At 46.1% G+C, this 13,655-nt stretch overlaps 1 protein-coding gene across 2 annotated transcripts in view; it reads right to left on the bottom strand.

Moving 5' to 3' along the window:
* Window positions 1-219: 219 nt before the first annotated feature.
* VRK3 (VRK serine/threonine kinase 3) overlaps window positions 220-13,655 on the bottom strand; it is a 44,603-nt gene continuing 31,167 nt past the window's right edge. For both annotated transcript variants that reach the window (XM_069739911.1, XM_069739910.1), the window contains exons 10-15: window positions 12,444-12,533; window positions 4,032-4,164; window positions 2,950-3,067; window positions 2,268-2,326; window positions 1,703-1,844; window positions 220-1,336 (exon numbers count right to left, since the gene is read on the bottom strand). In XM_069739911.1, coding sequence (XP_069596012.1) covers window positions 1,708-1,844; window positions 2,268-2,326; window positions 2,950-3,067; window positions 4,032-4,164; window positions 12,444-12,533 — 537 coding nt within the window. In that variant the 3' untranslated portion in view covers window positions 220-1,336; window positions 1,703-1,707. The remainder of the gene's footprint in view (window positions 1,337-1,702; window positions 1,845-2,267; window positions 2,327-2,949; window positions 3,068-4,031; window positions 4,165-12,443; window positions 12,534-13,655) is intronic.

Raw genomic sequence — 13,655 nt, forward strand, 5'->3', positions numbered from 1 at the left:
ATAGACCAATTTTCTATTGAATCCATACTTTGCTATGCGCTCCCGAGTCCTGAAATACACATTTGTCAGTGGTCTTTACAGCGATCAATAGGGTTCACGGAACCAAGACCTGTACCAACTGAAGGGACTACAAAAAAAAAAAAATGGCAAGAGTTTAGTTAATCTTTAACGGGCTAACATTTCTACAGATATAAATCAGACCAAAACCATGACAACAGTGCATTACAAAGTTGTATATTTAAATATTTTATTTAAACTGTTTTTACAAGATAAAACCAATAAAATCAAAAAGGGGAGGGATTAAGATGAAAATTAAAATATTTTAAAGAATTAACTTAAAGAAAAAAAAAGAAAAAAAATGTCACAGCTTTTCCTGAAGATATCACAGTGCCACAAAAAGAAAGGAACAAATTAGGAAAAGATTAGATTATAATTTCACACACCATTTGGAGGATCTTTAAAGTCCATGTCGTAAAATATGTCGTCACCAAAAAAAAAAAATTATTTTAAAGTGACTCTTTTTCCAACTTTGATAGGTTGGATGGATTCTTTGTATGTCTTGTCTCACATTTTTTTTTCACCAAGTATTTAAAATCTATTTATTAAAAATATCAGTTTAGTATCACAAGTAAACGGGAAAAAATTAGCCAACAAACCCACAAAGCAATAACGAAACATTGATAAACACATTAAATCAGTAAAATAGAGATTCAGTAGCGCGGCCTCCCCTCCTCCGTCAGCAGTAAGGACAGCATACAGCACAGTGTCACACGTAATAGATGATGATGTATGGCTATGTTCACACGCAGCGGGTTTTTTTTTCTGCAGAAAAGAAGCTGCGTTTCATAGTACCAGCAAAAGCTATGAGATTGCAAAAATATCTTGCACGCACCTTTTTTACCTGACCGAATTTCAGAACTGCAGCGGTTTTTAATTCTGCATCGTGTCAATTCTTTCAGTGTTTTTGCAGCATTGTTCAAACAAAAAGCAATGAGAAAGTGGAAAGTTGCACACTGGTTTTGCTGCTTATTTTGAGAGTTAAAAACTATAAAATATGCAGAGTAGGCAAATCACACATGTAATTTGAACCCCCCTCCCACCCCCCAAAAAAACTGCTAAAAAAAAGTGGCAAAACTGTTTGAGGTATAAAAGTGAAAGAAAGAAAGAAACAAAAAAAACAAACAAACGCTGTGTGTGAACATAGCCTTACAGTGGTTCAATCCAACAAGAATCTGGATTCATTCAGATCAACATTGAAATGTAGCATATTTGTAACCCATTGTACCATAAATGAGATCGTTCCTTTCTGTTTGATAAAAACAAATCTTCAACATTGCTGCAAATGTAAAAAGAAAGCAAAATTAAACCAAACTACATAGAACAAGAACAAAACCAAAAAAACATGCTGAGCACTTTCAAAACCATACAGGAAAAGAAACTCAGGGTAAGTTTATGTGTATACATGCACGAATATATATATTTATGAAAAGAGTGAGGAGGTGAGCTGTGACATCACCTATTGTGAATGGTGGATCCTGCGTTATCTACTGTCTATAGAGCTGTTATCAGTCATTGTACAGGAGGAGGAGGTGAGCTGTGACATCACCTATTGTGAATGGTGGATCCTGCGTTATCTACTGTCTATAGAGCTGTTATCAGTCATTGTATTTGTCATTTATGGTCGCTTTTATTTGGAAATTACCTTATTTAAAATCGTACAGGATCATAGGGATCCACTCTGACTTTCTGCAGGGCAGATGAGAAGATATCCCGAATCGCTCTGTAATTCGGCTCTTCTACGTAGTTCATGTTCATCACTTTTTCCAAGAACGATTTCACCACGTCTACAAACAGAATACAAAAGATTTTCACTTACAAACAATTTTCCAATATGTGTTGCATAATATTCTTACTAGCGCATAAAAGAATACACAAAGAAAGTAACAAAATGGTTATTGTCAAAACTAGACCCGCACATGAGCAGATTATGAATACATTGGATTACAAAAAAAGCAATTATTGGATGACTAAAAAACCTGTGGAGTACTAAAGGAGATTCACCTACCAGCGAGCCCCGACAGACTACCAGCGAGCCCCGACAGACTACCAGCGAGCCCCGACAGACTACCAGCGAGCCCCGACAGACTACCAGCGAGCCCCGACAGACTACCAGCGAGCCCCGACAGACTACCAGCGAGCCTGTACGACATTGAGCTGTGGACTTCAGAGCTGCGTTTCCAACTAAATTGTTTGCCAACTGTCCGTACCTGGAGTTTTGCTTCTGTTGTAGCATTGCTTCAGGAGTCCGGGTACATCTGTACGAAACCTGGAAATAAAATCAGTGCATATAAATAACAATTTACCTTCTAACAAGCGCTGAAATTGACCCTCTAACATTCCTTTGAAGACAAAGATTGAGGTCAGGAGGACACAAACGCCGCTGCACCAGGGGAAAGGGATTCACCCTATATTGGCTTCTGTACATGAAGGAATAATCATTGTTACCCAAGATGTTTTCTCATTGTTAATGAGTAAAACTGCAAAGTGCTTGTAAAAAACAAGCAAGTTTGCAAATTCGCTCTTAATAAAAACCCTTTTTTAAAAAAAAAAAAAAAAAAACAGAACAAAAAAACAAAGCGATTTTAATTCTATTGTGTACTGCTTCTTACCCATGGTATCCCCCGCCTCTGCAGAGTAACAGCGGTGGCCGCTTGCCCAGGCAAGGAGCATAGCATTTGCAATCTCTATGAAATCGAGCGCTGCTATGAAGCTGGTCGAATCCTGTGTCCCTGCGCTCCTCCGATTGTGCAGAGGTGAAGCTGCTCTGCTTGCAGCACAGGACAGAGCCACGTTCAGGCCAGCGGAGCGACATTGCTATTGGTCCGAACTGTTAAATCATTCATGAATACACCGCCAAAGTTCGGAGATTGTGCGATCCTGAAGACTAACCTTTGTTTTTGCTCCATTATAGAGGCTGGATTTGTTTCGTCGCTCCAGGGTAAAGAGCCTTGCAGCCATTTCAGCATGCAATACCCCAAGGATTCCAAGTCACTGCGGCGGGTTGGTCCTTAAAAAATTTAAAAAGGGGGTCATCCACTTTTTAAAGGCAGGGAATACATTCTAATCACTTGGGTAAACGGCAAGCAATCAGCCTTAGGGAAGTCACAGACTAAACGGGACCATCAGATGATTTTACATAAAGCTTTCCCTGATTTGGCACAGTGTCCCCTTCATAGATATTCCATGCACAGCAATTCCTGACCACCAGCTCTGTAGAAAATGTCAGAATGGACTCAGTAAGGCCATGTACACATTGTCACAGAATTGATTATTTGCTTTCTAAATGCAAAGCTTAGCAACTTAAATGGTCTTCATTACAATATTTTTTTTTTACCATCCCTTCTCTTAGTGTTAGAAATAGCAAAAGGCAGGGGGTTGTATAAAAATCTGCAGTGGAGAGGGGGAAAGTGTCTAAAAATATGGAGGGCAGAGAAAACAGGCTGGTTAAGATGAGTGAAGCACACGGAGAGGAAATAGGTGCACTACTGGAGTTGTGCCGATAGATAAAGGCAAGAGAAGACTGCTGCACCCAGGATACACACAGAGTCAAAATCCAGCCTGTATTACTGGGAGAGACACTCCTACAAAAGGAAAATCTGAAGCTTGCATCAGGCTGCAAACTGAATATCAGGGGGTCGGAAAATGAATGAAAATTGCAAACTGGAAGTTTGTGCAACTTTATTATCTAAAAGGTAACCTTTAAGTGAATGGGGTTGGGTACAGAAAGATGCTGATGCTCCATCATTATGCAGATCAATATCAATATATCATCAGTAAATAATTATGCACTTATCTTGAAATATTTACAAGCTTAAACCATGTCAGGCTGCTAATAAAAATGGAAGAAATACTGCAATCTAAAAAACGCCATTTTACTCAAAATCAGTAAAAGTGTGCTAAGAGATCAATAATAAACACGTTTTCCTGTTACAGAATGCCACATCGGCATACAAAAGAAAAAGAATACGTACCGGCGCCTTTGTGAACATCCAGACTGATGAACTCGGCCGCTCCGTCATGGGGCGTTCTGCTGTCGTCTTTCTGTGCCACATGGTTTCCACCAGGACAGTAGCGAAATGCGTTATAATATCCTGCGAGGCAGACCTAGGATGACAGAAGTCATTTATTGCTCCAGTGTTTGTGTGCACAACATGGGAGATTCCTTTACAATCACTAATCCATAAACTATCTATACATGCACTTAAAGCCATTACAAACGCTGCCGAAAAAAGTCACAGCCAAATTTACTTCTTCAGATTTTGGTTTTTGCCTCCTCTTCTTCCAAGAGTCATAACTTTTTATTTTTCCATCGACCTATACTAGGCCGTGGGATGGGCTCCTTGTGATATCGCCCTGGCTGGGACGCGCCTGCGCATCACCGCTGTTGTTCCCCGTGTACTCGTCGCCAGTGCACTATACGACTGATGTAGTGGCGCCTGCGCATTGGGCTGCGTGGATGGGCGGACGCTCCGGATCGACGGCGGTGTCTGGTCCTTGATGTGGTGCGCCTGCGCGCCTATGAGGCACCTGTGTTCGGGTGCTAAGTGGGTGCGCGTGCGCGTTATGTCTTATGGGCTGGTCCTCGCTGGGGCCGGGGGCGTCGGTTCACTCCGGCACTTGTGCGCCTGCGTGGCTTTAGGCGGTCTAGCCTTGGGCGGCAGTGACCCGGATGCTATATGGAGGATTATGTGGGCTTAGAGCGATATCTATTGGGTGACCTTTGTGGAACTTTCTGTATTGGAAGATGTTATTGGGTGCTCTTCTTCCCTGATACCGCGCACCGTGACTGGACGCTGCGATTGGCTAGGTGTTTCCATGGAGATGGACATACAGGAAGGAGCGACGCAAGAATCCAGGATGAACATAAGAAGATTTCCTCGTATATGCGGCGTAATGTGATTTATTTTATGGTTTAAGGTTTTATATTTGTGACACTTATGTATGTGGGGTACTGATGTCTGTTTTTTCTATGAGACTTTATGTTTTATGTGGGGGGCGGCGTTGGATGGTGATTGGTGCACTGTGAGGCACCTATACTATTTAAGATGGCTGCCCATGCTGTATTGTATGCTTGACAAAGACCGTATATCGGTTGAAACGTTGCTGTATTATGGCTGAATAAACTACTTTTTCCAAGATTTCTACACCCGGATGGAGCGCTGTTCATTCTACTTCTTTTGGTTTACTATATCCGGGACGGTTCCCTGGATGTGTACGGGCGCCCCAGGACTGCGAGTGCTGTCAGTTGTTTGCTTTTTCTACTAATCTCCTGATTGAGATGAAAGGATGAGACAACTTTTCGCAAAAAGGACGGGGATGTTCTCAAAACCACCTTATCCTGATGAAAACTCAGGAACGGAACTTGACAAGACAGAGCCGCCAGCTCCGAGACTCGTCTAATGGACGTGACCGCAACCAGGAAGGCAACCTTCCATGAAAGAAAGGACAGGGAAACCTCCTGTAGAGATTCGAAAGGAGCTTCTTTAAGGTCCCATGGTTCCAACGGCATCTTATAGGGTGGCACCCTATGGGAGACTCCCTGAATGAATGTCTTCACTTGTAATCTGTTGGCAATCCTGCGTTGGAACAGAACGGACAGGGCTGAAATCTGCTCTGCCCCTTGAGAGAACTAAGGGCGAGACCTAAGTCCAAACCCGTTTGTAAAAATTTTAGGATGGAAGGAATGGAAAATTCAAGTGGAGAACGTCCCCTGTCGTTGCACCTGGAAAAGAAGGTTTTCCAAGTGCGATGATAAATGCGCATAGACGTAGGCTTTCTAGCGCTGATCATGGTAGACATGACTTCCGTAGAGAAACCTGCCTGGGTTAGAATCCAAGACTCAACGGCCATGCCGTCAAACACAGGGCCTCGGAGTTCTGGTGGTAAATGGAGCCCTGTGATAGCAGGTCTGCGCGATTCGGTAATCGCCAGGGAACATCGGCAACTAGTTGAACTAGTTCCGCGTACCACGCCTGACACGGCAAATTTGGCACAATCAGGATTACCAGTACTCCCTCCGCTCTGATCTTCTTGAGGACTCTCGGCAGTAAGGGGAGTGGGGGAAATATGTACGGAAGCCGAAAATTATGCCACGAGAGTACGAGTGCATCTACCCCGATGGCTGCTGGATCGTGGGACCACCACCTGAGAGACTGTCTGACTCGCTGGGGAAGGAAGAACAGACGGTCGAGGGAGAACGGGTTCCTTTCCCAAACAGCCAGGAGGGCATGCTGTAAGGGACGGAGGTGTAATTGGGCAAATGGAACAGCCTCCAAGGCTGCTACCATCCTGCCGAGGACTCTCATACCGAAGAGCAGAGAGTGCATGCGAGGTTGAGAGAGATTCTGAGCCTCCCGTTGTAAGGCTGAGATCTTTTCCGAAGCACCAACGAGTCCAGTATCATTCCTAGAAAGGAAATTCGCTGAGTCGGTACTGGGGAAGATATTTTGAAGTTTATCTTTCAACCCAGGCGAGAAAGAGAATCTAATGTGATGTTCACGGCCTCCTTGTAGGCGCAGAAAGAGGGGCCTTTGATGAGGATATCGTCTAGATACAGTAGCACCACCACGCCTCGGGTGTGAAGGATGGCCACGGTGGCCGCCATGACCTTGGTAAATACCCTGGGAGCGGTGGCGAGGCTGAAAGGCAAAGCAACAAATGGAAGTGTTGTTCCTGAACTGCGAAGCGAAGGAACCTCTGGCGAGAAGGGAAAATTGGAATGTGGAGGTATGCGTCCTGGATGTCTATAGACGCCAGGAACTCGCCTTTCTCCATGGAGGCGATGACAGAATGAAGCGATTCCATTTGGAACCGTCGTACCCTGACGAACTTGTTTGGCAGTTTTAGGTCCAGTATGGGCCGTACTATACCGTCCTTCTTTGGAACAATGAACAGGTTTGAATAAAAACCTTGAAACCTTTCGCTTTGAGAGACCGGGATGATAACCCCATCTTCTTTTAGAGAGCTTATGGCTTGAAAAAACTCTGATGCATTTGCCCTGGGAGGAGAAGACAGGAAAAAACGATTTGGTGGAAGAGAAAAGAATTCTACCTTGTATCCGAAGGACACTAGGTCGCGGACCCATTCGTCGTGAACGACCGAGAGCCACGCGTCGCTGAAGGAAAGCAGGCGGCTGCCTACTTTGAGGGTGTCCCCCGGATACCACAGGGAGTCATTGTGTGGGAGATCAGCCCGGTCTGGACCCCCTGGATCCTGACTGCCTATGCCTGCCTCTCCATGAAGGGGAAGGTTTGTAAGAGGTCTGGGGACCTCTACCCCTACGTTGTGCCCGGCCGGGTCCGGAAGATGTGGAAGTAGAGGACCAATTTGAGTTGGAACGAAAAAAAATTGGGACAGAGCCTGCTGTTGCTGGTTCCGAAAGGGCCAAAAGAGTTTCTGTTGTGAGAGAAATTTACTCTTCCCTCCAGTGACGTCGGAAATTAATTGATCGAGTTTTTCGCCAAAAAGGCGACCGCTCTGATATGGTAAAGAAGTCAATGACTTTTTGGAAGCAGAATCCGCACACCAGTCCCTGAGCCATAAGGACCTCCAAATGGTGATGGCGTTTGCTGCTGCTTGAGAAGCGCAGTCAGTGGCATCCAGAGACGCGGTCACTAGAAAATCCCCAGCTCTGGCTATCTGAGTAGCAAGGTCTGCTACCTCGGGGGGAAGATTGGCATCCAGAACAGCTGAAGACAAGACCATAGCCCAATGGGTCATAGCCTTAACCACCCACGTAGCGGCAAAAGATGGAAAGAGTGCGGCTGCTGAGGCTTCAAAAGCTGAACGAGCCATATTATCAATCTGACGATCAGTGGGATCTTTAATCGAGGCGCCCTCCGAAGAGGATAAAATAGATTTAGTAGCTAGGCGCGATACTGGAGGATCTACCAGAGGAGACTATGACCAATCTTTTCTTAAATCAGGAGCAAAGGGATATTTTGACTCCACGGGCTTTTGCCCTGTGAAGCGTTTATCTGGACGGATCCTATGAGATACAACGATTCCCTTAAATTCGGGATGATTGGCAAACACTCTGTGAGCCCAATTGGTCCTCTTAAAGGACACCGCATGATCCGTTTTAGATAAAGGTTCCTCATCTAGCTTCAGGGCTTTGTTTACTGACTCAATGAGAGAGTCGAGAGTCTCCTGATCGTGTTGAAATTCCTGATCTAGGGACGTGTTAGAATCGCCCTCTGAGCCAGGTTCTCTACCAGCCCCAAGGGAGGGGGAGCGAGAAATGGAACTCTCAGAACCCGATTCCCAGTGATGGACTGGGCACAAGGCATGAGTCCTTTTCCAAGAAGAGCGAGAGCTTCTTGGTAAGGTACGACCCTTAGTGTACAAGGGGTTCTGATCATCGGAAGCGTTGTCCGTAAGAGTGCCCTGGTTAGAGGAAGGGTCTCGGAACGAGTAACGCTTTGGCCAGGGATGCCATAGACCGGGTAAGGGAGGTAGCCCACTCAGGGGGACTAGGCTCACTGGGTTCGGTATCAGTAACAGGTGGTTCCTGAGCAGTCACTGGTTCACAAGCTGAGCATAACGCAGTATTGTGCCGCCGGGGTAAAGATACCTTAGAAGAGGTACAAGCAGCAAAAAAACAGTGTGGGTTTTCCCAGAAATTTTGTTAGGCTTTGATTGAGACATAGTGTAGCCTTGAGGAGAGCGCTTACTAGCAGGGGAAGGGTTAAGCCATGTTTCTGCAGCTTACCTAGGTCCTGTGTCCCAGGGGGAGGTCCGCAATGTCCACAAAAAACACTAATCCCTGAAGCGGTGATTGAAAACGCTGGAGCAGTGCTGCAGCATCAGCCCTGTGGGTGTCCAAAGATGGCGGCCGAGATCAGGAACAGAAGGCGCTTCTCACAGAACGAGAAGCGCCAGAGAGAGTGGGCGGCGGTAACTGCAGGATGGCGGAGCCAATATTCCGGCCTGGACGAGAGAAAAGCCGGGGGCTAAATTTTAAGCTTGCGGTTGCGGCCTGCAGTGCCGTGGCCGCTATTTGTGTGGACCGAAATGACCAACGCACCCGGGCTTTAAGGTATATGCGGACCTCCCTTATCCCAGGGACCAGAACCCCCCAGCGCCTCGGCCCCGCAGGTGTACTCACGGTAGATGCGGTGGGCCGGTGCTCAATCCACCGTTGCCTGTTATGATAAGGTAATTCAGTACCACAATGGACATAGAAGTCAGAGCACATACAGTGACCTGACAATAACCCAAAAACATAGAACGAGCTCTGAGACGTGGGAACTCTGCTGACCGCAATCCCTAATCCTCTCCAACCACACTAGAGGCAGCCGTGGATTGCGCCTAACGCTCCCTATGCAACTCGGCACAGCCTGAGAAACTAGCTAGCCTGAAGATAGAAAATAAGCCTACCTTGCCTCAGAGAAATACCCCAAAGGAAAAGGCAGCCCCCACATATAATGACTGTGAGTTAAGATGAAGAGACAAACGTAGAGATGAAATAGATTTAGCAAAGTGAGGCCCGACTTTCTGAACAGAGCGAGGATAGCAAAGGTAACTTTGCGGTCAACACAAAACCCTACAAAAAAACCACGCAAAGGGGGCAAAAAGACCCTCCGTACCGAACTAACGGCACGGAGGTACACCCTCTGCGTCCCAGAGCTACCAGCAAGCAAGAAAAAACAAATAAGCAAACTGGACAGAAAAAACAGCAAACAAAATAGCAAAAGCAGAACTTAGCTATGCAGAGCAGCAGGCCACAGGAACGATCCAGGAGGAAACAGGTCCAATACTAGAACATTGCCTGGAGGCCAGGATCAAAGCACTAGGTGGAGTTAAATAGAGCAGCACCTAACGACTTCACCACATCACCTGAGGAAGGAAACTCAGAAGCCGCAGTACCACTCTCCTCCACCAACGGAAGCTCACAGAGAGAATCAGCCGAAGTACCACTTGTGACCACAGGAGGGAGCTCTGCCACAGAATTCACAACAGTTGCCATAGTCAGGGAGGGGGTGGAGAGCTTCTGCTGCCTTCCATCATCCGCTATAACAGTGGTGATGCAGTGGGGGGCTGCACGGATGCCATAAACATCATGTCCAGCTATGCACCTGGCTCCAGGAGAGGTAAATGGAGGGCTACTCCATGTGGTCACCTACTATGGAGGGGGGAGATCGGAACACGAAGGAACCGTCGCCCATAAGGTGAGCTCAGGGCTGGCATCCAACAGTGCAGGAAGGGGTATGGGGAGTGACGCTCCGCGTTCTCGCCTGTTGATGGTTCGGGGGAGATCGGAACCTAGAAAGGGTCCGTCGCCCCCATTCGCTCCGTTAAGGGAAAAATAGAATCAAAATAAAAATGGTGGGGTCTGAAAGCAGACCCAAGTGCCTCCTACAGACACTAAGAAAGAACTGGTTCACTTGGAGCCAGCAGGAGGGTGTATACTGCAGGGGAGGAGCTGAGAGCCAGCAGGAGGGTGTATACTGCAGGGGAGGAGCTGTGAGCCAGCAGAAGGGTGTATACAGCAGGGGAGGAGCTGAGAGCCAGCAGGAGGGTGTATACTGCAGGGGAGGAGCTGAGAGCCAGCAGGAGGGTGTATACTGCAGGGGAGGAGCTGAGAGCCAGCAGGAGGGTGTATACTGCAGGGGAGGAGCTGAGAGCCAGCAGGAGGGTGTATACTGCAGGGGAGGAGCTGTGAGCCAGCAGGAGGGTGTATACTGCAGGGGAGGAGCTGAGAGCCAGCAGGAGGGTGTATACTGCAGGGGAGGAGCTGTGAGCCAGAAGGAGGGTGTATACTGCAGGGGAGGAACTGAGAGCCAGCAGGAGGGTGTATACTGCAGGGGAGGAGCTGAGAGCCAGCAGGAGGGTGTATACTGCAGGGGAGGAGCTGAGAGCCAGCAGGAGGGTGTATACTGCAGGGAAGGAGCTATTCTTTCTTTATTACTTAGTGTCCTCCTAGTGGAAGCAGCATAACATCCATGGTCCTGTGTCCCCCAATGAGGCGTTGGAGAAAAATACATTTTTCTCCCTGTAGCTGCACTTACCATATGACAGCCGAGCAGCTTTGTGATGCTATTAACCTGCAGATTATCCCCACATAGCGTTTTCCGAGGTAGACAGATCCCCTTTAACCCGTTTCCCAGTCAAGTTGTATCCATACATCCCTGTGATCTGGTACTTATCCATACGTCCCAAGTCAATATGTCGCAACAATTGTGCAAGCACAGAGGCAGTGCTCGCGCGATTGGTGCCAGGTGTCAGCTGATTCTGACGCCCGCCACTAAGTGCCAGGAGCGGTCCCGCTCTAGTCCTGGAACTTTAACCCCCTAAATGCTACAATTAAACTCGATGGCAGCATTTCGGGAGCGCACAGAGGGAAGAAAGCCCCTCTACCCTTAGATCAGAGATCCCGCGATATCATCGCGGGGTCCCGATCGTTGGCATGCTGACTGATGTCATGACGACATCCGGGTCACTAGAGCTAGCAAAGTTGCTTGATCATGCTCCGAGCGTGATCAGCAAGTTTGCCTGTCAAGTGTAGCGGCGACAGTTTGCATAGCATAGGGATGCTCCTGCTAGGAAAATCTGCCCTCCAGGAGGCAAGTAGTGCTCCGTTCCTCCCGAGTCTCTCCGTATGGCTAAGCAGTACTGCACAAGCACAATATGGGGTATTGCCATGTTCAGTAGAAATTGTGGGACAAATTTTGGTGCCATTTTTAACAATTTCCGAGAGTGAAAATGTAAAATCTTGGGCCAAAACAAAATATTGATGGCAAAAATGTAGCTATTTTTTCTTCACTGCACAATGGTATAAAATTCTTTGATATACCTGTGGTGCCAGTATGATCACTGCACCCCTAGATGAATTTGTTTTGAGGTGCAGATAGCAAAATGGAGCCCCTTATGGGGGATTCTGCTGATCTGGCAACTCAGGGGCTCTCCCAGTGGGTCATGACACCTGCAAACCATAAAAGTCAAATCTGGCGCTCCTTGCCTTCTGAGCTTTGCACTATTCTGAAAAATATTTCCCGATTACATACGATTGCAAAGTTTTCGCCAAATTTCGTTGTTGTTTTTTCCACAAAGAAACATCGAAGAGATTTTATCGCCATCATGAAGTACAATATGTCACGAAAAAACAATCTCAGAATCGGTGGGATCCGTTGAAGCGTTCCAGAGCTATAACCTCATAAAGTGACAGTGGTTAGAATTGTAAAAATTGAAAAAATTAAACTACCGTACTTACTTTTTGCCTACTAGTGACAGCAGCTATAACCCAAGGTCTCAATAGCACAGACAAGGAATAACTTTTTGCTACTCAAACTTTTGGTGTTCCACATTTTGGTCTACATGGCGATACCACCGATATTTTGTATCTGAACATAAAAAAGCGCAATAATTACAATATGATTTCTTACCTCCTCGTAATCAGAGCTTATATATATATTCTCAGCTGTGATATCACCGTGCACATACTCATTTTCATGTACAAATTCCAGTACGTCAATCTGAAAAAGTTAAACGGATTTACTTACTTTTCACGTATAATGCACAAGTATGGATTATTTACAAAACATAATGTTGAGATGTAAAAGATTGAGTGCCGTGTGTGGCATAAACTATTACCTGTATGAAGCACACGTTTACTTTCCACCACAATAGTTTTTTGTTTTGTTTTTTCTTCTTATGACATTAAAATGAGCAGTCTTAATAGCTGATGGCCATACCTCCTGGACTGTCCTGGTTCGTCGTCCTCTGTGGCAGCCAGACCGTGGCAGTCTTGACATTGCACCACAATGCCAACTGTGCAGTACAGAAGACTGCCCCGGTCCAGCTGCAACATAAGTCCAGATTGAACGTTGGACTGGGGCAGCATCTTTTTGCTCAACTATCAATAGTTTTATTGTTGCACCCTCTGGCGTAGACCCCTTCATATGCAAGTACTTAAGTCATCTTTATTAAATTACATGATCATTTTTTTCATTATTTTTTTCTTTTTTTGATATGTGTGATCAGCATGAATAATCAGTTTTTAAATTTATATGCGTGGATTTTATATATGTAATTAATGTGGAAAAAGGAGATTTTTGTGTACTCACCGTAAAATCTTTCTCTTAGCCTCTAATTGGGGGACACAGAACCATGGGTGTTATGCTGCTGTCCACTAGGAGGCAACACTATGCATAATCTGAAAAAGATTAACCGTGGCTCCTCCCCTGGCGTCAACATTCTCCAGTTTTGTGCAAAAGCATTAGGAGGAACGTAACATGAATAACATAACCATGCCTATAAGAAGGCAACTATGTACGAGCTCAAGAAAACAATATGAGAACTCAACAGTAACAACGGCCCGGAAAGGGCAACAGGGTGGGAGCGGTGTTCCCCAATTAGAGGCTAAGAGAAAGAGATTTTACAGTGAGTACACAAAAATCTCCTTTACTCTGTCACCTCATTGGGGGACACAGGACCATGGGACATCCCAAAGCAGTCCCTGGGTGGGAAGCAATGGACGAATATTGTGCAGACAGGCCCTTAAACTTGGGGCACCGCCGCCTGCAGAACCCGTCTACCCAGGGCTCGCATCCGCTGAGGACTGGTATGAACTCTATAGTGTTTAGTAAACCTGTGTA

Source organism: Ranitomeya imitator, chromosome 9 (assembly GCF_032444005.1).
Source record: "Ranitomeya imitator isolate aRanImi1 chromosome 9, aRanImi1.pri, whole genome shotgun sequence".
Taxonomy (NCBI): domain Eukaryota; kingdom Metazoa; phylum Chordata; class Amphibia; order Anura; family Dendrobatidae; genus Ranitomeya; species Ranitomeya imitator.